Source organism: Pagrus pagrus, assembly GCF_965226575.1.
Source record: "Pagrus pagrus genome assembly, chromosome: 6".
NCBI lineage: Eukaryota > Metazoa > Chordata > Actinopteri > Spariformes > Sparidae > Pagrus > Pagrus pagrus.
In genome coordinates, this window is record NC_140190.1 from 15,235,439 (window position 1) to 15,259,556 (window position 24,118).

The 24,118-nt window shown below is 41.5% G+C and overlaps 1 protein-coding gene across 1 annotated transcript in view; it reads left to right on the forward strand.

The window, feature by feature from the left end:
- The window catches only part of elavl4 (ELAV like neuron-specific RNA binding protein 4), an 84,542-nt gene that overhangs the window by 51,705 nt on the left and 8,719 nt on the right, over positions 1 to 24,118 (forward strand). Inside the window, 3 exon segments of the mRNA XM_084355479.1 lie at positions 3,010 to 3,113; positions 7,299 to 7,452; positions 20,242 to 20,467. Coding sequence (XP_084211605.1) covers positions 3,010 to 3,113; positions 7,299 to 7,452; positions 20,242 to 20,467 — 484 coding nt within the window.

The window sequence follows — 24,118 nt, forward strand, 5'->3', positions numbered from 1 at the left end:
AGGTTACAGACGGAGAGCTGCTCACAGTAGCACCCTCGCCTATATGAATGCCTGTGCATACATAAGAGAAAGGATGGAAATAGACAACGTTCTTCATCTTTTCGGTGTTGACATTCACTATATCGTTTAGGAACTACAATACCCCCGCTGTATAATTCACTGGTTAGCTGCCAGCCACTCTACCCCTCATATCCTGCTGCGAGGACATACTTTACTGCTTGTGTTTGTTTCTGCGTGCCTCTGTGATTGAGTGATTACATGTTTACTTGCATTTGTGTGTGCACATGTGTGTACATCTGCGCGGTACGTTGGCGTTGCGTCTCCCACCCATCCGCGCAGATTACAGGCAGTCTGCCGGTGGCTCCCTGCTGTTAGCTGCTCACTAGCAGGCTGGAAATGGTTGGTGGAATCCCCTCCTGGAGCTTTCCTGATGCTGCAGGCAGATGTCTCCCTCCATCTCCCCCTCATCTCCCTACTCACCTGGGGACTGATGCCAGCCAGTGAGCTTCGCTCCTACCCTCTCCCCCCCAGCCCTGGAGGCACTCAGCCTTGCCAAAGCGGGAGTAAGGAAGAGAGCGGGGGCGGGCAGATATGCCAGTGCCAGCCTAAGCTTCCCATGCATACAACATACTCAAACTTACATAAAAACACATCATTTACATGGAGCTGAATACTACATTCATCAGGCCCATAATCAAAGTAAATACATTATTATGTTTGTTGCAAGACTGTAATCCATTGCTGACTCATGCATATGCCCACAGACACATACCCACATACACACATAAAGACACTCAACCTACAGTGACGCTGCCCCCAGCCACACGGCGTCTATGGCTGCCGGTTTGGCCCCATTTGCCTGCCTGGACTACTCCACGAGTGCTAAGAGTCTCGGTACCATTAAGCACCAGCCAGCCCATCTCTATTGCCCTGCATGAGTGCTCTTCGCCAGCACACTTCATTTTCAGCTAACCTTCTGGTATCTGTGCTTGTCGAACCTCACATTTCTTGTTGAAGATGAAGGGGAGGGGTGAGGAAGGTGATAGGAAAGTGGGAGGCGAGGGTGGGAGAGATGGTGAATGCAGGAGAGGAGCGTTACAAGCAGCAGGCTCTCAGCTGTTGCACCCATCTGGAATTTAAAGTGTGAGTGTAAATTGAATACATGAACCTATGACCAGAAACAGTTTTTTTTTTTTTTTTTTTTTTGCTTTTAAACATATTTATTTTAGGAAACATACTTAATTTCTCTCCGTTCTGTACACCGCTTGGTAATTTAGAATACAGTATATGGCCCATCTCGGTTTACTGGCAAATTAAAGCTGCATGTATGTTTTATTTCATCTCATTTAATTAATCACTGTTGCTACATGTTCTCCTTCTCTTCATTATTACCGGTCTCTTCTGTATGTACACTATTTAATAAAGAAGCGAACCCACAAAGACGGATTTTGTGAGTTATATTTAAACTGGCAATCTTAACACCTGATGTCAGCAGAGAGTCAGAGAGGAGGAGGCGGAGAGGGAGGAGAGGAGGGTTAGTTATAAATAGCAGTAGTCTCTTCTGGATGGCAGGTTTTTAATTAACAATAGAGAGCGTCTGATAATCCACAGTTAATCCAGAGGAGAAGAGGGAGGAGAGGAGAGAAGAAGAGAAAATCATCAGCTGTTTGATGTTAGGACTACAAGTCCCTCCTGGCCCTTCCACTGCTCGCTGCTGAGCTGTTCTGCGCTGTGATATCCATAGCCCAAATGTATTTATTTTGTGAAACAGCCATGCTCCATATTTTGTGATTCACTTTGTCTCTGACTAACCGCTGTCTGTTCCCATTAGCGTGAATATGTGCACGCTGCTCCTCTTAAACTGACTGGGATTCTTTGTGCTTGTGTGTGGTGTTAGTGGATCCAGGCTGTTTGTTGAAAACTAGCCGACTGAAGGCCCTGTTGGCTGGAGGCGTCCTCTTAAAGTCCTACGCCTGTTGAAAAGCTTGATCTGTCGGGGAAACACTGGGAGATGTCAGGCCTGCTTCACACTCAAAGGGAGTCTGCTATCTAAGACACTTTGAGCTTAGAGGGAAATGGGGGTGGTATTTTTTTTCTGCTTTTTGCACAGCTGCAAAGACAGTAACAAATATGTTGTTTATACTCACTGTGATACTTTTATTTGCCAGGGCATTTCAGGGAGAATTTGAGCATGATTCATGACATATTCGAGGCATTCAGTCGTAGACACCTCTATGTTGAGCAACGTAAATTAAATGTATCAGTAGAATGAATTCCCTTAAGCTCAGAGATCATCAATATAACGAGCAACCTGTAAGGAGGAGTGAAAGGATCAGATTCTACATCTGCAACACATTCAGTCCTATTCAGTAAGATCATTATCATGACATGACGTATACGGTAGAAATGTTTTATTTGTCTCTCAGAATTGGTAGCTTTTTCTTCTTTTATTTGACCAGGATTATCTCTTGAATGATCATTTGCTGATCTTTTTAAAGTATTAATTGAATGGAGGGGTGAAAATAGTCCCTCAAAGGGTATGAGGACCTGGAAAGGGGCTGTCTCATTCTTTAAATATTGTACAGCTCAAATCTGCAGGGTTGTGGCAACAGCGGGCTTTACATGACACATGGTTGACACCAAGTCACACCAAGACTCTTGGCGCTGGGGGCAGGAGTCACTGTGATCTTGTCAGCAGCGATGAAGGATGTTGCAAATGTATGACGTCCAAGAGTGTGTCTATGGTTGGGAGCAATGGTTGTGTATCATTTTCAGTTAAAGGAAGGATCAAACTCTGGTCAACGAATCACACAGCTTTATTATTGAGTAGTCTAAATATAAATGTAACTATTCCTTATAGACTACCGATAATTTTTAATTATCTCAAATCTTCAAGCGTGGATGATGAGTATAAATTAACATGTTTCCTTGTTGTCAGTGAGCAAATTGAAATGATTGAATCGAGATAACATTTTAAAAGCTTTTCTTTCCCTCTTTTTGGCATTTCAGGACAGAGTCTGGGCTACGGCTTTGTCAACTACATCGATCCAAAGGACGCAGAGAAAGCCATCAACACGTTAAATGGACTCAGACTTCAGACCAAAACGATCAAGGTAACCATGCTCCGCTAAACAAGTCTAATTATAACACAACACAACTGTTTCCATTACAAATACATATATTACACAGTATATTTTTTAATGTACAACTAAATGTTTCAAAAGCATTAAGCAAGTTATGAAAATAGATATATAGGTATATCATAAATGATAGAATTACGGTAAATGTATAAAGTTATATAAGGCTGCTTTCTTAAATCCTTTTAGATAGTGATACTGTTAGTGAATGAGCTGGAGGGCGAGATGGGATTAACATGCGTGAGCCTCAGAAAAATAAAAAAGACCATCTGAATCAAAGAGACACATTAAAAAGCTTGTGACTGTGGCTGATATGCTAATTATTTTCCAAATGTCAACATGTGAAGGTGAAATTATGTATACATATCTCTGAGTGAAAGGGAAGAAACACATCAATCACCGCATGTTTTCCAAAATAATTGAGGGCTCTGTTATTGCATTTTAATGGCATGACTAATGTGCCATCTTGCTGGTGGTTGTCACAGAGGTAAGACAGATAAATCAGTGCCAGCACTGTGCTGTCCCTCCTGCAAACATGTTTTTAAGGCTAAAAATTAAACCTAGTTGTTTTTGCATAATATCAACATATCAATCTCCCCCGCAGATCGTGGCCTGCTGATGTATTGTTGCTTTTAAGCTGGGCCGTAATCTGTTGCTCTGTGGTAATCCCTGGATTCTCGCTTTCTGTCATCTGATCTAATCTGATCTAATGTAATCTAATCTAATCTAATAGGATAGGATTAGCCTGTAGTTGTGAATAGGGGAATCCCTGTGAGAATCCCTCTATTCCCGAGACAATGTGCGCTGCCTGACCTGGCCTTGGTTCAGCACAGCTTGCTGGCTCTTGTCTAAAGAATGCCACGGGGGGAAAAAAGAGAGAGATAGAGAGTAATATTGTGTTTTTTTGTGGTGGTTTGACATGTTTATGATGGCTGGATCGTGTCTCTATTTGTGTTGTTTTTTATTTCATCTGCACATGTGTGATCGGGTCATTGTGACCCACACTTTCAGCAAAGCAGGGCTATCACTGAGCAACTATAACACGAGTTTAGATAAGCATCAAATGAAAGGGGCATCCTTTAAAAGGCTCAGCGGTTCACAAGCAAGGATGGGGCAGGGTTCACTACTTTGTGAAACACATGATTATATAAAGGATATTACCTGTTGTTCAGGACCCCCTTAACCAAGTCTTGACCAAGACCAGAGTGGATCGAGTCCAAGACAAGACCAACACTTTGAGGGGTTGAGACTAAATCAAGACCAAGGCTAAAGCAGGATGAGACTGAGTCAAGACCAAGACCAAGACCAGTGCGAGTCCCACAATGCGTTACACACAATAAAATGTGGAACATGCAAACCATAAGCACTGCTAAAAATGATCTGAAAGATCCATGTTCACATGAAAACCCCAACAGAAGAAAAATGAAAGTTCATCTTCATTCACCTCTTTTATTGTCATAAATATTAGAGCCCAACTGATGTATCAGTTGGTCAATATTATCTGCTGATATTGGCCTATCACAGATATTATATATTGGTATTGCAGTCATGGTCTTGACTGGTCCAGAATCCTCTTTGTCCAAGACAGAGACAAGACCAACAAGACTGGTCTCGAGTGCTACAACACTACTATATGGGATTGGAAATCCTTCGTAAAACTGTCAGTCAACACAGTTCCTTTGCAAATTCTGTTTTAATTAACGTCTTACACAGCGTCTTAACTTCTGAAGAGTCGGAGTTGTAACAATACAAAGCAGGTCAACTAACATTGAAATTTTTGTAAAAAATAAGCATTTTAAATATAAAGACTGTAAAAAGTTGAAGGTCATTTATGAAGCGTGAATATTCAAGAGGTCTTTATTGAGTGTAGCAGTCTGAGTTCACGGATTTTCACCCTCACACTCTCATGACACAAGCGGTTGCCTCAAGTTGTCCCTGAGATAAAGGCGGTCTTCGTAATGACAGAAGACAACTCTGCATCTCTGTCTGCTGCTATCGCTCTTTCACACTTCATTTCCTCCTCCCTACCACCCTCTCTCGTTGCTTTCTCTCTCCACAACAGACTGAAATACCCCAAAGGTAACAAGGTAAATTAAAAGGCAGCACGGTGATTCTAAAATTAAGTTTGGCGCTCTTTCATGTCACACCCTTCCCACTCTCTGCCACTACACTTGTGAGGAAACGCTTGGCCCAGAGATTCGCATGCTCTCGGGCGATGTGTCTCTCTGTAGTGTGTTTGAGTTGGTTTCGCTGCTTCGGTTCCCTCCACCATGACACCTCGGATTTTGTCAGCGATGCTGCTTACTTACCGAGGCGTGAGGGGAAGCAGCATGCCAAAGGTGAGAGGAGCTCACAGTGACATGCATGCACATAATCTCACACACTTTTTCTAACTTTCCTGCGCACGCACACTCGAACAAGCACACTGTTTCACACATGCACCGCGCCACACTTGTACACAATACCGCTAACAGCTTGAGGAGGTGTTGATGGATTAGACATCTGGAGTTGGCTGACAAGGAGCGAAAATGAGGGAAAGCTGCACAGAGAAGAAAAGAGGAGTAAAAAGAGGCAGAATCTGGAAGGGAGAAAAAGGTTTAGCGAGGCAGCATGCAGGAAGGAAGCAGAAGGAAAAGACCCAGCCGGCGAGAAAGGAGGGAGATGCTGAGAGGAAGAGGAAGACAGAGGAGCTGTGCAGAGAGGCCAGAGAGGAAGATGTGTGAAAGAAAAGTGAGACATGGGGAAAGCCAGCTGTTCCCAATCCCATTCTCCCGACGTTAGACTTCAGCAGGATTTCCATGCTGTTGCTCAAGGATATGACAGCATATCCACCATATTTGCCTGACTTTAACCTTATTTGATGGCTTATGTCTCCACATGTCAGAGGTAATGAAAGCACTGCAAGGGAAAGCTGCTCCAGTCAGCAGCAGTAGTAATGGGATTTACGCATCTTTTGCTGAAGCAAAATCAGGTCTACACATGAGGATGTTGGGGACAACGTTTGACAAGTGAAAGTTCACTGGTAGAAAGCTGCTGCTGGGAGTTGCACAGCATAGTCAAACTAGTTATGCAGTTCTCGTAATATGGACAATTACAGACGTACTATTCTTGGAGGGAGAACGCAGATCACTGGAAAGTAGCATTGAGAGCTGTGTGTTTGCATATTAATAAGCATGTGCTTGTGCATATGTGTTACTGTATGTGTGTTGAGGAGGAGCAGCTGTGACAATGAGGAACTGGGTGAAATTATGTGGGTGAGTGGTACTATGAGTAAGTCTTTGTAATCCCTCTGAGACCGCTGACCTGGAGAGTGTTGCAAGGGAGAGAATTTAATGGATTTATGTGCATTTTTTGTATTTGTGTGTGTTTGTGAGTATATGTATGGTCGCATGTTCTTTTACAGCAGAGGATACTGTAGTAAACAACTCGCTCTTAATGCTGATCTTTGAAAAACGAAGGAATGATGCAGATCTTCACTGTGTAAAAATTGTAGATCTACAGGTTTTTACAGGTTCTGTATACCTGCTTAATAATGCTAAACAGTGAAATCCTTTCTTCAGGGTTCACAACGCTAAATTGCACTCTGAAAAGTTTAAGGGCTTTTGGCTACTTTGCTCATACTAATGTGTTAATTAAAAAGCTGATTTAAAGAAAGGCATCTGCAAACACAACATATTAACTCTTGCATGTTTATTCATTCACATTTAACTCAGAATAGTGCTTAAATTCAATGGGGTGAATGAGGATGCTTTTTGGTCAGAGTCCTAATACTATTAATCCTGTTCCCCTGGCCACCTGAGCTGTCCTTTCAAAGTAAAACACCTGTGGTTTCTCCTCAAGGGAACAAAGTTTCCTTTGCCTCCTCTAGCAAACGACTCAAGTGTTATCTCTCCAGTGTTCTAAGCAGCTAAATCTTTTCCTGACAACGATAATCCCCACGGCAAGGTGTGCTAAGAAAATAGTCACATTTTCCTCCCTGAGGATCCGACGACCCACACCCTGCCCATCCAAAACACACACACACACACACAAAATCCTGTTCCCCTCACACTTTAATCTTGTTTAAATTTAAAACCCCTCCCAGGATATTATTGAGTAATAAAGCACTGGAGCCCCAATTTATTTATAGAGGCCCCTAAGACTATGTGTTTGTTTCCACAGGTGTCATATGCCCGACCCAGCTCAGCCTCCATCCGTGATGCCAACCTGTATGTGAGTGGCCTGCCCAAGACTATGACCCAGAAGGAGCTGGAACAGCTCTTCTCCCAGTATGGACGCATCATCACCTCCCGCATCCTCGTCGACCAGGTCACAGGTATCCATGGGGCAGCACCTCCTCTCTCTTTCACACTTTAACACAAACACACGATCATTCAGATCACACACGCATACAATATGTGTTAAGTGATAAAATATGATTGTTGTGTGATTGTATGGTTTGTTAAATGTCTGTGTTTTGCTTGTGTTGTGCAGTCCTGTGACTATTTGATGAATATTTGATGTTACGACACATCTGTAATATTAAGGCTTTAATGATTACATTTGATTCACAGATCTAAGTCATAAAAATCCTTCGCCACTGTTTTAAAAATATTACTACAATCCTTAAATATTCTAATGTCCATCTGGATCCAAGTATTTTCTGTGTGCCGTTACCCGTTGCTCAAGTAGCAACACATTTTCTTCAGCCAAGCAAACATGGCAGCTGGATGTGACACATTTCTGCGTGCTTGTCTCTCCTGAAACCGTAAAATAGTAAACTCAAGCGTAACAGTTAAGTAGGTCTTCAGTTTATTTTCGCACCATGCATCAGTCACACTAAATGTTTTTACTCTACAGACCACCTTCCTTCTTTCACCTTAATAATAATATCACCACTATAAAAATAGTGCGATTTGAGAACCCATTGAGCATGAAAAGCATTAAAAGCATTAACAAAAAACGGCATACTGAAAACATTTGCTGTGTTTTAATACACAGTCGTACAGTGGGGGCAAACGTTTGTACATGAACAAAGGGATATCCAATATATGTGTGTCATGGAAGAATCACGATCGACCATACTGCTCTACAAAGCCAAAGCAAGTTCCATCTTGCACTATCTTGGAGAAATAAAGGATGCAACAATTGCAGTTACGATATAAGTCAACCAAAAACCAGACAGCAGACTACAGTAAGTGTTGTTACTGCAATATGCATTGTTTTTTCTGAGTTTTGGCTGCGGTCTGTTACAGCTGTCTTGTTTTCAGGTAATACAAACAGTTTAGTATCCGTATTTTTACAGTCATAGGTCAAATAATTGATTATGTTTTTTAAGAGATGAACATTACTTAAAGATTACATATTTAATAAGAACATACCTGCTGTAACAAAATGAACAAAACATATTGTAGTTTCAGGGGTTACTGGAATTGTTTTATATGAGTGAAGCTCTTTTATTGATGAAATCAGTGTTACATTGTTCATTGCAATACAATATATTACAATAAGATATTATACATGATTTTATATGCATACGCCATATCTTAATATCATATCTTAAAAAGTAGCAGTAAATGGAAATACACAAGCACAGTACTTGAGTAAATGTACCTAGTTACATTCCATCACTGAGTACCAGTATCTGAATACATTGATTTCAACCGTATCGCCCAGCCTTATTGTCCACCGAGCATTGCCAAGTGAGTGAGTGACCTCAACAGGCGATGATTTCTCCCACCGCGTCCCCAACTGAGGGCGCTGCGGTAAAAACAATGATTACATGAGGGGCACAAGCTGTGTAATATACATGCTCAATTACACATTCCACTACATCCAAAACACAGGAATGAATCACATCAGCCCCTTGTGTTGCAGAAGAACCCCTCCAGCGTGTCTCTTAGATCCATTTCAGGGGTTGTGTGTGTGCCTACAGGCTGCAACCTGCTCCAGTGTTATGTGCAATGTGTACTGATGAAGCAGAAAGGGAGCAGCATGCTGTAAGCCACACTCATTTGCCTAAGCAGAATAAATCACTGCTGGCGGTGAAGTGCACGCCTGTCTGTACACACTGAGCAGATGAGGAGAGAGAGGGTGAGAGAGAAGAGTGGAAAGAAGCAGAGGAAAGGAAAACAAAGGAGAGGCAAAGGAGACAGAGGGGAGTGCAGACAAGGGAGAGGGGGGGCAGAGAAAATGGAAAGAAAGGCAAGTAACAGAGAGCGTGGATGAGCAGAGACGTGGGAAGGAGAGGAAATGAGAAGAGGGAGGAAGCAAAGGGAGGAGGGCAGCGGAAGGGAGAGGTGGAAAAAAAAGATGGAGCCATTTCTACCCTCATCAACACACATTTAGATGAAGTTGGCACATCCCCTGCCCATTTATTTTACTAACAGACCGGTCATACCAACATGCTTCTCCCCATGCAGGGGACTTCTAGCAAGGCCACGGAAAACAGTGTTCAACCAATACCACCATCAATAACACAAATCTCAACAGTGCTGGTTTTGCTGGTTGATTCTTGACTGGCATGTATGAAGCGTCACAAGCATGTTCAGATACGTTGCTGGAGCAGTTCACTTCCACCTTTGGGAATAATATGAACACAAACAAAATTGGTCACTTGAGAAAAGTATTTCACATGATCATTCCTTTCCCATCCTGTGATTTAAAATTGACAGTCAAAGGTTTAATAATGACACATTCCTCTCTTAAATAGGCTGAGGCTAACTTGTTTTTTTAAGAATAAAGCCAGTTAAGCTATTGTTTATAATAAAGGAATTAAATTAACCTGGGCTTGGATTAGGAAATTGCTAGTTCAATCTGTGATATCAATAAAAGTAAAATCAAATATTTACACTGTTATAATATCACACACACATTTTTTCATAACTTTTATTGTGTGATGTTATTAATTGATTCCTAACCGCACTGCAGGGAAAACCCATTTCTTTCTCTCAGAAAGTACAAAGACAATTGTTTGAGCAACTTTCTAAAATGCAAAGCGTGTACAAAAAAATACTTCTTGATCTAATTGAAAGATCCCTCTGGACACATTTTTAGATTTATATAAAAGACTATACTTTGGCAAATAATGTGTTTCTGCTATGGTTTTTCCCGCAAAGAAAACTTCTATTATCTTGTTAATATCTTTAAAATTACATCTACTCCTTACTCATTATAAAAATCCTGAATCTATGATTATGCAAATATGTTTCATATCAAAGTTTAACTCCTTTATGCAGTGTGTATGCAATGAAGGCTTCAAGTTTTTTTAATATTGGACCAGAATTGGCTTCCAAACTGTTTGTACATCAATATGCACAGCGAAGCTCAAACATTCAACTGTAAAAACATATTTTGTAGTGGAGGCGGACTTGAAATCACACACCAAACTGTACTTATTTTATCTAATGATGTTAGTCAAATCTCCTATTGGCTGGTCTTTCGTGCCAGGTGATTTCACCTGACTTTAACCTCATGTAAACATCACATTTTTTATCCACAGCTATCATTACCAGACACAGTTTTTCCTTGTAGAATGCAGACTTATCACTGGTCAGTACACTCTTTCACACATAGTCTTTCCTGACCTACTCCCTACCTACCTGCTTTAACACTGAAATATACAAAGATTCAAGAACGCACACACAGACACGGACACGCATGGACATAAATGATAATAATGTGAGAGATGTTCTGCAAGGTGTCCCCAGAGGGATAAGGATCAGCAGGAGAAATGTTAATGATCAATTAGATGTTAGAGTTGCTGGTGATTAAAAACATGGAGGACTTTAGAAGGGCCCTGAGAGTAGTATGCTGGCATCATTGACTCATCTTTTTCTCCTCTCCGTTACTGTACCAGGCATACACACACAAGAGATAGACACACACACACACCCACACACTTGCTGCCATTAAGAGAGAAATGGGCTGCAAATTAAAACTCTCCTGTGACTGCCAAAAATGTAAGTACAAAACAAGAAAGGAGAGGCAGAGAAATGCGGAGAAAAGTGGGAGACAGACAGATTGGTGTTGTGTGTGTCAGACTGGTTTGTGGTCCAAAACGTGGTGCACTGTCCAGGTAGTCTACCTCGGGATGTCTTAATGTTAATTTTGTGGCCTTGACATCATTGTGTGTAATACAATGACTTTATTAGTCATGTCTTTTTAAGACTTAGGTCATTCTGTATGTTGTAGATACGATATCATCATCACGGTGCCTTGAAGTCGGGTCACAGTGACACCCAGTGATTTACTGTCTCTCCTTGGGACACACCCAAACTCTGTCCGCAGAAGCGGAGTCAGCTAGAGAGAGGAGCGATGCGCGGACTGAAATGCATGGAAACAGCAATGATACTTAAAGTTGTTGAAGTAACTGATGTTCTCCAGTGACCACTGGCAGATGGGCTGATGATCCCCAGCTCCTGCTCTGTTAAATTGGGAACACGAAGTCTGTTCTCTAAATGACCTCCTCATCAACAGGATGCACCCCGCAGTCACTCTTCTGCGCATGAAGACAAGCAGCGACTTTAAAAACATCACTGTTAGGATAATTCAGAATCAGAGACAGCTGAAGCAAAATCCACTAAAACTACCAAATTGCCCCCAGAGACTCAGAGAGCGAACGCAACATCAATTTGACAAGGATATCTCTGAGGCATCGTCCTCTGTCCCCCCCCCCGCCCTACTCTCTGCCGTCCTCTGCCCATTGATTTCTTCTGAGTGGATAAGCATATTTTGTCTCTTTAGCAGCGCAAATAGTGCAGGCCGGATTCCCCCTCCTTCCTTTCTTCCTAACCTTCAGGGATTGCAGCCGGGCCGTGATCTTGTGCTCTGACAGCCGGTTTAGACTAGCCTCAATTTGAAACAGATATAATATCAGAGACAGCATCGGATCGATAGTTGGCCATTCCTGGTTCTCCATCCCGGACCTGTGTGCGAGCAGAGGTCAATGCTTACCTGATCAATGACTGCAAATACAATCGATCCACATACTTGGCTTCGACAAACGCTGGCTCTGATGTGAAACTAAATTGCTGCTGAGTGCGCGTGTAAGGATTGGCTGTGAAAAGGCTGATTTCGTGCTCCCTTCATGTGGGATGGAAGGCAGCAATGGGAAAGATTCCCATGGTAACGAGTCGCAAGCGTCCATGGCATTGTTGCCAGTATTACTGTTAACAAGTTGGTTTTGCACAGTGAATGAATAGTTATCTGCCACTGAGCTGCAGTAGTATAATAGGCAAGTTGCTTATCATCAAAATAGCATTAAATGAAGGTTGAGTTACCTTGAGATTTTACAGATACAGGATGAGGCATCTATGTTTGAAAGCTTTTTAGACTCTTTGGTATTTTTTATTGCCAAGTTGTATTCTGTATATCGAGAGCTCAGAAAAAAGCTTTGTCTTGCTCTTACAAGACAAAAAACATTACATTGTTTGACAAGTTCACAAATATGCTGCCAGAAGTGCATGATATGCCTTTTAAAGCTGAATTCATGTTTTCTGGAGTTAGTTGCAGTCCTGTCATGTTGTAGTTTGCGTGGATAACATTCAACATTGATCAGCTCTTGTGCACAGTTACTGACTCTGTCGGAGGCTATAAAAATTTGATAATGTTTACATGCAACAATAATGGCACTGGCTAAAATTGTTTGAGGACTACTTGCTTCGTGACTCACCCCCCCACCCCACCCCCACCCAAAATGTAACTGAAACACCACTTTTGCCAGATAACTTGGAAAGAAAGCCAGAAAGCACACAGCTGTGCCCCCTTGAACAGAAAGATTTCAGTGTCCCCAGGAAGTTATAACTGACCGGTTTCCTGTGCGTATGGTGCACAGACAATTTTGACAATATTCTGAAGCAGCCTGGTGTTGGTTGGGCTCACTCGCGATACATAGTATGCAGTATCAAGATGATATGACTGCACGCTGCGTGGCTTTGTTTGAGTTAGAAGCAGCTGATTGGACACCCATATTCATCCTACTACTTGTAGATAGCTGTGGTGATTTAATCGAGGAAGGGAAAGTTTTCATACTGTCTACTCATAATAGTCGTTGAGTAATCTGCAGTACAGACTGTTTTACTGGCATTATCTCTATAGTCACAATTAACTTGTGTTGTTGGTTTTGATTTAAATGTGACCTCTGGTTGGTCATATTCTGTAGCTCAAGCATTCCTTTTGCTCTTACAGGTAAAATCACCAAATTTATCAGCTCAAGAATTATTAAACAGATCAACCCTTCTACTCTCAGTGCACCCTCAAAGCCAATTTTCACCAAAATACCAACATCTCACTGTGCTGTCTCATCTGCATGGAACTCCCGTCTCTTTTTGCCTCTCCTTTCACCTTTGTGCCATTCCCGCTGTGCTGGGTACATGAAATACCAAAACAACATCCATTTCAAGGTCAGGGCAAGGGCCACTCCATAGTGCTGCTCACACTAGTCTTTCCAATACCATGAAAATGGAGTCCAAGAAGTCTCCTCACAAACCAACCTTTGGTCTTTGGTTTCCTCTTACATTCACACCATTCACGTTTGCACTGTTTTTTCTCAAAGGAATTACCCTTCCTCTGTACACTTGGTACGTTCTCTCCTCTCGACTTGAATAATGGATGTTCCCCTTCAGACTGACACCACACCGAATCCCTGTCCTCCTCCTGTTCAGTGGTAGAGAACAGAACGGTCAAGGTAATACGAGCGGAGAGGTGCACCCTCTAGGTGGCATGACTGCAGCCTTGACTCGCACTATCATCTCATCCCCATCTCTCTACCTTTTGTTTTTATCATTTTTAGTGCCTCCTCTCTGCAGTAGCCGACAAACATGCACACATACAGATATGCACATCGATACATGTGCGCACACACATCAGACAGATGGTTGAAGCTCTGCTCTGACAAAGGCTAAAGCACAGGGCACCTCCACTCTTCAAAGTCCCTTCGTCTCTCCTCTCACTGCTTTTTCAAATGCCATCTGTACCCAGGCACACTAATGTTACTTAAAACAAGGACATTGCTTTTTTTTTTTCCTCACATAATTAGAAGACAGCAGGAAGAGGGTTTCTTTCTGCCTCTGCCACGTTGTAAATCTTTTGAAAAGGCAAGTCGAATCATTTGATACAGTTGGCACAATATAGCTAACAGGAAGCAAAATGGAGCATCGGAGTACCTGAAAACATTTCACCACTTTCCTTATGTGTGCGTGCATCGTTGCATGTGTCTATATCTGCCTGTCTACAAGGATACGATGCACTAGATGCTGGAAAACTGAAAAGAAAGTGCGTGTCTTTCATTAAACTGCAGCCAGGTTTCTCACCACTCTCCTCTCCTCTGGTCTCTCAGAGGAGCAGTCATTTCTCTCCGTCAGTCAGTCAGTGTTTGGGGAAATAATAGTGGGTTTTAGAGAAAGAGCGGCTTTGTTTGGGTAGGAGCAAGCAAGAATAGCTCTGTTTCCTTTCATCATCATCCTTTTACCGTCACCTCCTAACATTCTCCTCTATCACCTTCTCTCCTTTTGTCCTTTCCTTCCTCACTCCTCGTTCTTTTTCATTCCCGCTGTGCCCGTCCCCACCCCCAGCACTCGCTCTCCTTCTGCCCCCCCTCCAACCTCTCTCCCCCTGTTTCCCCCCTCCCCAGACTGAGGTAGCGTGTTATTAGTAAGGCAGCCAATGTGCCTGTCGGTGTGTGTTAGGGAGAGATAAGCACAGGTAGAGAGAGTTACATAAGCCTCCGTTGATTACTGTGGAGGAGAGGGAGAGCGGAAAAAGAGAGTGAGAAGAAGAAGAGAGAGAGGGAGTGAGAAAGACAGATTGCTGTACCTTAGTAAGTACATTGTGCTCTAATGTTGCCTGTATGGCTGGCTGGCCGTTGATAAGTAGGCAAGGCTTCTGGGGCTGGTTGAAAGGACAGTCATTAGGTTGGACTCAGTAGACTGGCAGCCTGCTTCATAGATTGCAAGTTAGTTTTTGTTATAATGTTTAGCAGGAGAAAAATAAACTCTTCTAAGGTTTAATATGTTAATAAGGCACGACAGCAGAAATAAAAGACTGCTAAATACACCTTGAGTGTGGATTAATTGTGCACATTTTTGCACATCATTAATTACTAGCCGTGACAGCGTCAGTTAATGATGTTTTCCACTTGTGAGTCTGTGTGTGTCATCATGGCAGGATGTGGTCCAGGAGACACCTATTTTAGCAGGAACTACCTCAAACACAGTTTTAAGTACTTTGAACTTTGGACTGATTGTTGTTAGCGTGATAGTGTCACAAGCAGGTTTAAAGGAGACCTGATGCGTTTTTTGTTTTTCTCCTTTCCTTCAGTGTTTTATATACAGTTTGTTCTTGTGCATGTAAAAGATCTTGAAAGTTATAAAAGTCAAAGTCCGCACCAACAGAGACTCCTCACCCCCACGGAAAAACACTGCTCCTGAAACGCCTCGTCAGTAGTCCCGCCTTTAATTCTGTGACTTCACACTACGTCACCATGTCACACATTTGCATAATTTATGCCTAGCCACTAGTTTGGCTCGTAAGAATTGATTTAGCACAGCTGCTATGTTGTTGTTAGTGGTGCTGGGTGCAGGTGTGCAGGTGTGCTGACCAATCAGACGACACTAGGTATTCAGGAGGGGTGGCCTTAATGACACAGGAGCTAAAACAGAGCACTTCAGACAGAGGGGGAATACAGAGCTGCAGCAGTGGACAGTATGAGAAAACTGATGGGTTTTTTTTAGCATTAAAGCATGTAAACCAGTTCTGGTAGTAATCCAAACTAAAATAATGAATCTGAAAATGAGCATAATGGATCTACTTCAGTTTTTTGTTCGAAGATGGGTGTGGTGTCATGTAATACTGTAGTAATCTCTACTGAGTAGATGCTTTTCTTCTTAAATAAATACTAAATATCTGAATAATATCCTTTAGAAGGACTTTAGTTTACTTTGAGTCAATTCCACATACATCATTTCACTAAATATGTATTTATCTGCAACTGAAAATTACACCAAACAAATGTATGTTTGCTCGTGTTTTAATTATGTTTGGGAAAAACTACAGTGTTAGCTGTTTTACAAAGTAACTTAAAATGTAAATCTTAAATAAATAAAAAAGTAATAAATACACTGCAAACACAGTATATACATAAGCACAAATTATGCACATCTCACTGGTGCACCCAGGATGGCATCCGGTCTCACCCACACTGTCCTGAAATGTTACAGTAGGAACATATGGGCTTAAGGTTGAGGAAAGGTCTGAGGAAAGTCAATAAAGTAATGAGAGTTTTAAGAACACATTGTTTCAGCCTTTTGTTGTTTCAGGGTTTATTGTTGATAATAAGTAAAAATTCAGACAGTGCCGACCTTACTCTTTAACAAACTAATGCTGGAAAACTAACAAAGATAAAAAGAAGAGGCAGTACATAATCCTACTTGTCTTCCAGTCGTTTTGTATCATATCAATGATTTGATCTGATGCGACAACCTCGGAACACGCTAATCATAAATACAGTTGTGGGATATTTGATAAGCTAATGTGATGTCTGGTGAACCTCACGACATAAAGATACATTCAGTATAAACAGCAGTGTGAGGAAGTATGAAAATCAAAAGTCAGATGTTTTTTTCAATTTCAAGTTTAACCTTGTTTATTCCACTGATATGTATTACCAATAATAGCTTCTCTCTCCCCCCAGGCTAATAAATATATGGAATTGTTCAGATGCACACATTTTTACACTGTAGTAAAGAAAACCAAGCAAGGTACAAAGCAAAAAACAAGGAAAAAGAACAGGATGGTCAGATCAAATCAGTAGAAAAGTCAGTGCTGTCTGCTCATACATTGTCACAAACTTTGCACACTTACATCTGCATTAGGTTCGTATTTCACACCAGCATTAAGTGTTTATCCTGCACATTGAGCAATCCCTACTTCACTCTTCTGCATCTGAACCAAAGAACATCCATGTTATTTAAACCACCTGAACTCAATGTAGCTTATTCTTATTGTAACTTGAATCCTTAAACAAGTGGATTGTGTTATACCCTAGGACTGCTCTAGTCTGCACTGGATACACTTGCGCGCGCGCACACACACACACACACACATATTGTTAGAAAATAATATGTGCGATGAGGTCAACTGCCACCTGACCTGTTTCACCTCCTCACATTGCTATTGCACAGACTCAAGGACAAGAGTCCCTGGTGTGCACTTCAACAAACTCAAGTATACACACATAGTGATCTCTCTCTCTCTCTCTCTCTCTTACACGCACACACACACACACACACTCACATACACAGAGACATATAAACACTCTGAAATCGGTCACGGATGATCGCAAATGATCATGGACAAATCTACTCCTCTTGTCACACTTCATTCTCAGTAGCATCTCTTCAAGTCATCACTTAAGATCTGTGTGTGTGTGTGTGTGTGTGTGTGTGTGTGTGTGTGTGTGTGTGTGTGTGTGTGTGTGTGTGTGTGTGTGTGTGTGCGTGCGTGCGTGCCTTCATCAGTATGCCAAGCATTTATCTAGGGGCCCTCCAGCCAGAACCAGCTCAGGAGCAGCTCAAGGCCAAACAAGTGTGAGGATTAAAGGACAAATACAGTCCTCTCTTCTGCTCTTTCGTCTGAGCAGAGGAAGTAAATGAGCAATGCTAACCTCTTCCTTAACTACCGCCGAGTTGCCCTTGAGCATGGCCCTACCCTTGCCTTCCAGCAGTAGTATGTCTTGCAATTGGGCAGACTCCAGTTATCAGGCATATTGGGGAAAATAAATGTATAAATTTCTTTTACCAATCACAGTTACTGACTGTAGCTCAAAACAACTCTCCCAAAAGACACAGCAGTGACCCCCATTTTACCTCACACACAGCACACGGATGACAACTACAGTAATAGATGAAGAAAAACCGCAGGAACAACAATGGTTGTTGTTTGCACTGTGTAGATCCCATTAGAATTGTTATTTTTCTGCTTCTGACAAGCTAATTAAAATGTACAGGTACAGGGTTGGCACAAGAGGAAGTAAAGAAGGGGAACATGTGAACGCCTGTCAGGGGAGAGGGAGCCAGAAAAAAAGAAAATAAAACAGAATAATTTACACTCAATAGGAGTTAATGAGATCATCGAACAGGCGGAGGGGAAACGCTGTTCATCATGTCTAAGTATCGCAGAGTGTGTGGGGTCAGTTAAGACTTTCCAAAAAGACTGTTCCTTGTTGATGACACACAAAACTTAAAGTACTGGTCATCATTTTCAGCTTTTAGCATTTTTATGAAAAGGAGCAAATTGATTGAAATTATTTTCACATGAGTTTTATGTCCTTGCTGCACCAAAAAGTTGTTTACTGCTGCAGGAGGACACTTATCACCACAGCTTAGAGTAAATTAGGTTCTTTTTCAATGTTGACAGCTAAGAAAAGGCTTCCAGTATTTGAAAGAGGCGAGAAATCTGCAGAGAAGTGCAAATGAGCTTCTTAGGTCCTCTAAGTAAGGGAAAAAAAGGTAAAACTACAGCGTTTGTGCTTGTAAATTGTATTTCTAAAACCCGACTTCCAGACACATTTATGCAATAAATCATTTTTTAAATTTTGTTTGTTCAGTTTTTTCTGAACAATGTTGTACAAAAAACAACAGCAAATTGGCAGATAAGCTTCACCTGAAATTCTCTTGGTTCGATGTCCAACGCAGGACTTATAAGGAGACATTTTTCGTCTGTGATTGGCTTTCAAAGAGCGGCTTCTTATTTTGCAGCTTCTCTTGAAAGTAAATAACCTTGTGCTGCCTGTGTCCTGGAGAGAAAAAGAGAACAAAAGGGGGAAGCGAGATGGTCAAGGTGCTTCTCAGAATAAGAATGCAGGGGAACGAGTACCATGAGACAAGCCAGCAGGAAGTATAAAAAAGAGATGGGGAGAGGGATGGCATGTACAAAAATGTGGAATAACAATAAGGAGGGTTTTTATGTGTGAGAAAGAGACTGCACACAATGATGCTCAAACACAAAATTCCCCTCTTTCTCACTGCCTCTCTTTTATTCAGTCTCAGTCACACAGACATGCCTGTGTGCACACACAGTATTATGTAAATAGTCTCTTCAGCAGAGTGCTGCTGTCACTGAGCGAGCATCCTCTGGGCCATCTAGGCAGCCTCATTAAAACAAGGCACAGCATCCATTAATAGATACCAGTGCGCGCGTACACACACACACGTATACATATATATACAGTCAGTAACGCACACAGAGCATTCACAGACACCAATAAAGGACCTCCCAGGAAGCACATCTCTAAATGTTTCTCTCAGGTGGCAGTCAAAAAATATCTCCAAGGAAACGGCTCAAATGTCACTGAGAACAATGCGTGAAGAGTGTGTGTATGACTGACTGTGACTGGAGCATAGCATGAAGGAAGAATGGACTGATGGGCTTTAAACAGACACAGAGCCAAAGCCACTTCACAGCACTAGTCTACGGCTGGTGTGTGTCTGTGTAGTAATGTCATGCTATTTATCTCTGTCTTTCTCTAAACCTACTCCGAATCCTTTCGTTAAATGCAGCACATCAGGTTTCAGTTTCAAAGGGAGGTGGGATGGATGGTCTTGTTGAACTCTCTCTTGATTCTAGCTGATTAAAAATAACAATCAAAGATATAGATACTTGCATTTCAAATATATCAAAATAAAATACAAAATACTGATTATGTGAAAATGTATTTAATTCAAATACATGTCATTTGTCATTTAAAAAATACAAAAAGACATTCTGTACAAACTGGGATGGATTTTGTTGAGCCAGTTGTTGAATAGGGACAGACAGGAGTTCCACTTATACATAGGTCATATCAGTGGTTAAAATAGTTTTCTAATTGAAAAACATCTAACACGTTTCATACATCATTAGTTATTAATTAATAAACAAATATTAAGGCAGCTGACTATCAGTTAAAGAAATTGCAACAACAAAAGCAGAAAGACTACTTGGGAAAAAGATGTTTGATGTCGTTGGAGTGGGAAAGGACAAAAAATTAGCCGACCACATACTACGAATGTATTGATCGTGGCTGTTCCCTCTAAACCCTGTAAAGTAAAAGGGGCCTGTGTTTGTTTGTGATCTGCTGGCCCCGCAGGTGGCTCCCGAGGTGTGGGTTTCATCCGCTTTGATAAGAGGATAGAGGCTGAGGAGGCCATCAAGGGCCTGAACGGACAGAAGCCATCGGGTGCCGCCGAGCCCATCACGGTCAAGTTCGCCAACAACCCCAGCCAGAAGACCAGCCAAGCTCTTCTGTCACAACTCTACCAGTCCCCCAACCGTCGATATCCAGGCCCCCTCCACCACCAGGCTCAGAGGTTCAGGTGAGTGCTGGGGCGAGGCATGGAGATGGTCAGAGAAGAAAGTGGGAAAGGGTTCAGGTAGTGTTGTCACAGCATTTATATTGGGTACATGTATGTGATTTTAAAGGTGCATAGTTAATGCAGAGTTTCCCAACCTTGGGAGCCGACCAAGTGTAAGATCTACTGATACTTAGCAATAGTCAGTGAAGCTCATGAGGATTGTTGTATTTTAAGCCAAGTGCCTAAAAACATTTCTCAGACACAAATTTAAAGTAATGGCCATAGCAGCTGTAGCATTGTGACATTAACCGGGAGACTTGTAATGGGAATTCAGAATGGGAAATATACTTCCCAGAACCAGCGGCTCCTCGTGCTTCCCGGCTCGATTTCAGAGACTTTATGATGTAACAAAATGAAACTCAAAGTGCCGTTGACATAAAAAGTAGATTGGGGTCAAGGTGGCCATCTGCTCAAAAGGTTGGGAATCTCCAGGCTAATGTGTTTGAGTTAGTGGAAAGGAAGTTATATGTATATGTCGTTATCATTTTACACCTTGAATTCTGAAACTACTATGTTTTCTAATGTGGTACGATTGATATTGTGCTTAACCATCGAAAAACCAGTGTGTTTGGGAACAATAAATGACGAACAGGATTCCTATTTTATATGTGGATATGAAAGATTTATAATGTCTGTATCGGTCTTAAACTCAATTTTATTCTCGGTTTATGTGACCATAAACACATCTGTTCTAAACAACAGGCCTGATTTGGAAAACATTTGCACCAAATGCAATTTACACTGTTCGAACAGGGGATGTAACGCCTACGCATTGAGAGCATGACTCATAGCCACGTCTGTGTTATCAACAATGATGCAACTTTTTTTCCTGTGAACATTTATTCCAGCAAATACGTCCCCCTTTTGAACAACAGCTGTGAGTTCTGCACCTGGTGCAGGTGTCAATAAAACAGGCCCTGTGAGTGCTCTGTGTGGGTCCACCCAGATCAGAGAGGAACTGTTCATAAGAGACTGTGGGGTTCTGTCGTTCACAACTACGTATTTCCCCTCATTTCATCATGCTGCCATTGAGCCAACACTTCCCAGAATTTTCCCTCTGAGGCCTGGGCAAAAACATGGATTTGGATAAAAAATTTATAAATACTTATCAAACAAAAGAGATGCCAATAGAAGCCAGGATTCTGCATTATAAGGTCAGATTGATGCAATGAACCATAATGTTGGAGTGCATCTCTGTATTTTGACTCACTTTAAACGCATTGCAGATATAAATATACATTTGCTTGACTTGCAAAACATAAGCTACTGTCTTAAATACTGTATAAGTCCCTGCAATAGCAGCTGCAGTTATTTAAGTGCAACTAATGTCTTAGCAAATTAAAGTGAAAAATGCCCAAATTAATTTAAGGTAAGAAAAGAAAAAAAAGCTTTTTGCCCAGGTCAGCAAGCTATCACTGACATCATATACAGTAATGGCTAACATACTGTATATACGGCATCCGACCTGGTCATTTCCTGTCACTCACTAATGACACAAACAATCCTTTCTTAAATTTAAATACCATACCCACAGATGGTTAGGTCTTCGAGGTCACCTCACCCACAAAAAACATGGTAGAAACGGGTGATCATATCACATTATGCTCCATCATCCAATCCAACAAGAATGTTTCAGAATCGGATACAGAACATGTGCTTATACAATTTCCTCTCTCTTTCAATAACACTAAGCCGGTCGTGCTGTTTACTTACCATCAAAGTCAGAGCTTGGAAGGTATTTTTCTTCTGGAGCGGCTTCCCCGGTGTGACACCTGAGCGATGTAGCGTGGCTGTGTGTCTGTGATACGCCAAGCCAATTTACAGGCTCTGCAGGAGAGCTGTCGCTTCTCATCACAACTCACAACCACAGGACACTTCCTCACTGTGTCCCTGTGCTCCTGCTCTCTGCTCCCGAGCCCTCCTCTAAAACCTCAACACTTCAGAAGTTAGAAATGAGCTCGATCTGCCCCCTTTCCCTTTTTTTAAAAAAAAAGTCTTTTAGGGATAACCATGCATGATGTTACACAGTATTCAGTCAAACCTGCTCTATTGTTTGTTCTCTTTATCTGATGAAAAGACTAGATAAAAATTAAAGATATACTATGTTATGGTATGTTTTGAAGTTAAATACATCTGATGAACTAAAAATAATGAAGCAAAAGAGAAGAGATGTACTTAGTCTGAAACAAAATGAAATGTAAATAAGTGCTGAAAATAAAATCCATTAGTGATTGTCCTGCTTGTTTAACACACTTGCTTATACGTAAAGTAAAAATTAGTCCAAGCAAAATACAAAACAATCCTGCGCCTGCTGTAACACAACTTAATGTACAACGCGCTTGTATGGTTCCTCTCCAAGACAGCAAACATAATCGACTCAAGCACAATACAGCTAGGCCTAGATCCCGGCTCGTTTCCGATCCTCTGTCGTTAACTAATGGTACTAATTAGCAAATTAGCCCTATTATATCCAGGGCAGGAGCCAATTTTAATTGAAAAGATTTTTTGTTTCAAAAAAGAAAAGACAAAAACGCCCATTCCTCCATTAACATGTATTGAGAGAAAGCACAAAAGCCCTATTGTTTATATCGAGCTTGGAGAGGCAGTGTGAAAAGCTGGTGAGCGTGCATCAGTGTGCATTCGTACATGTGTATGTGAGAGAGAGAGAGAGAGAGAGAGAGCGAGAGTGTTTGCAGCAGGTTGTTTTGTTGTGGCCCAACGGCCCGGCGGCCAGCAGATGTCTTCGTGCTCCGCGGGCCTGGAGCGCCTCTCCTCAGAGCATCCTTTCCAATTGACTCATTTACCCACAAAGCAGCCTGCTTGTTCCCTCCCCACATAATGGGCTAATTACTGCTTTAATGACTCCGTATATCCTTTCCTCTGCTTTTTTTTCTTTGTTTTAGGGCTGCTTCCAGACTTTTTATACAGCGAAGAGCACTATAATGCAAACACACTTTGAACCCGGATAATAAGTCAGCCTACAAAGTACTCAAAATGTTTATGTAAAATGTAAAATGGTGATGTTAATTAACTCAGCTGTGGGGATTTCAACGTGAGTGCTTATCACAACATGACTTCTTTTAAACATTTGAATGCATCTTTAATTTAAATTAAAAAAACATCAGCATGAGCGACTTATGAGCCAGTATTATTATTATATTTTAAAACACAACTTATTACCGTTCTCCTCAGTATCTATAAGGTACTTAACTACAATTACCTGGCATCCTGGTGTTAAATTGTCCCTGATTAGTAGACTGCTGATCTGTTGTCTCTAACATGCAATATAAATTCAATTAAAAAATCATCAATATAATTTGTATTGTGATTATTATTATTAAATAAGTCATTTATTACAAGCCTTTAAAACCTAATTGCTTTCTTAATTGCAATCAAATTATAGTGAAGTTGTGCAGTAAGAAAACAATAATGTGAATGAATGGTTACCTGGATTCTTTTGTGATAAAAAACAATGCTTACTTGAAGGTTTTGTGAAGCAGTTTTGTTGCAAGAAAGCAAACGCTTGTTGACTGAAAAAGAAAAGGAGAAACAACCCTGATAGTCGAGTCAAAGTCAGAGAGTTTGTAGTGTTTTCAAGAGGAACGAGGCGTC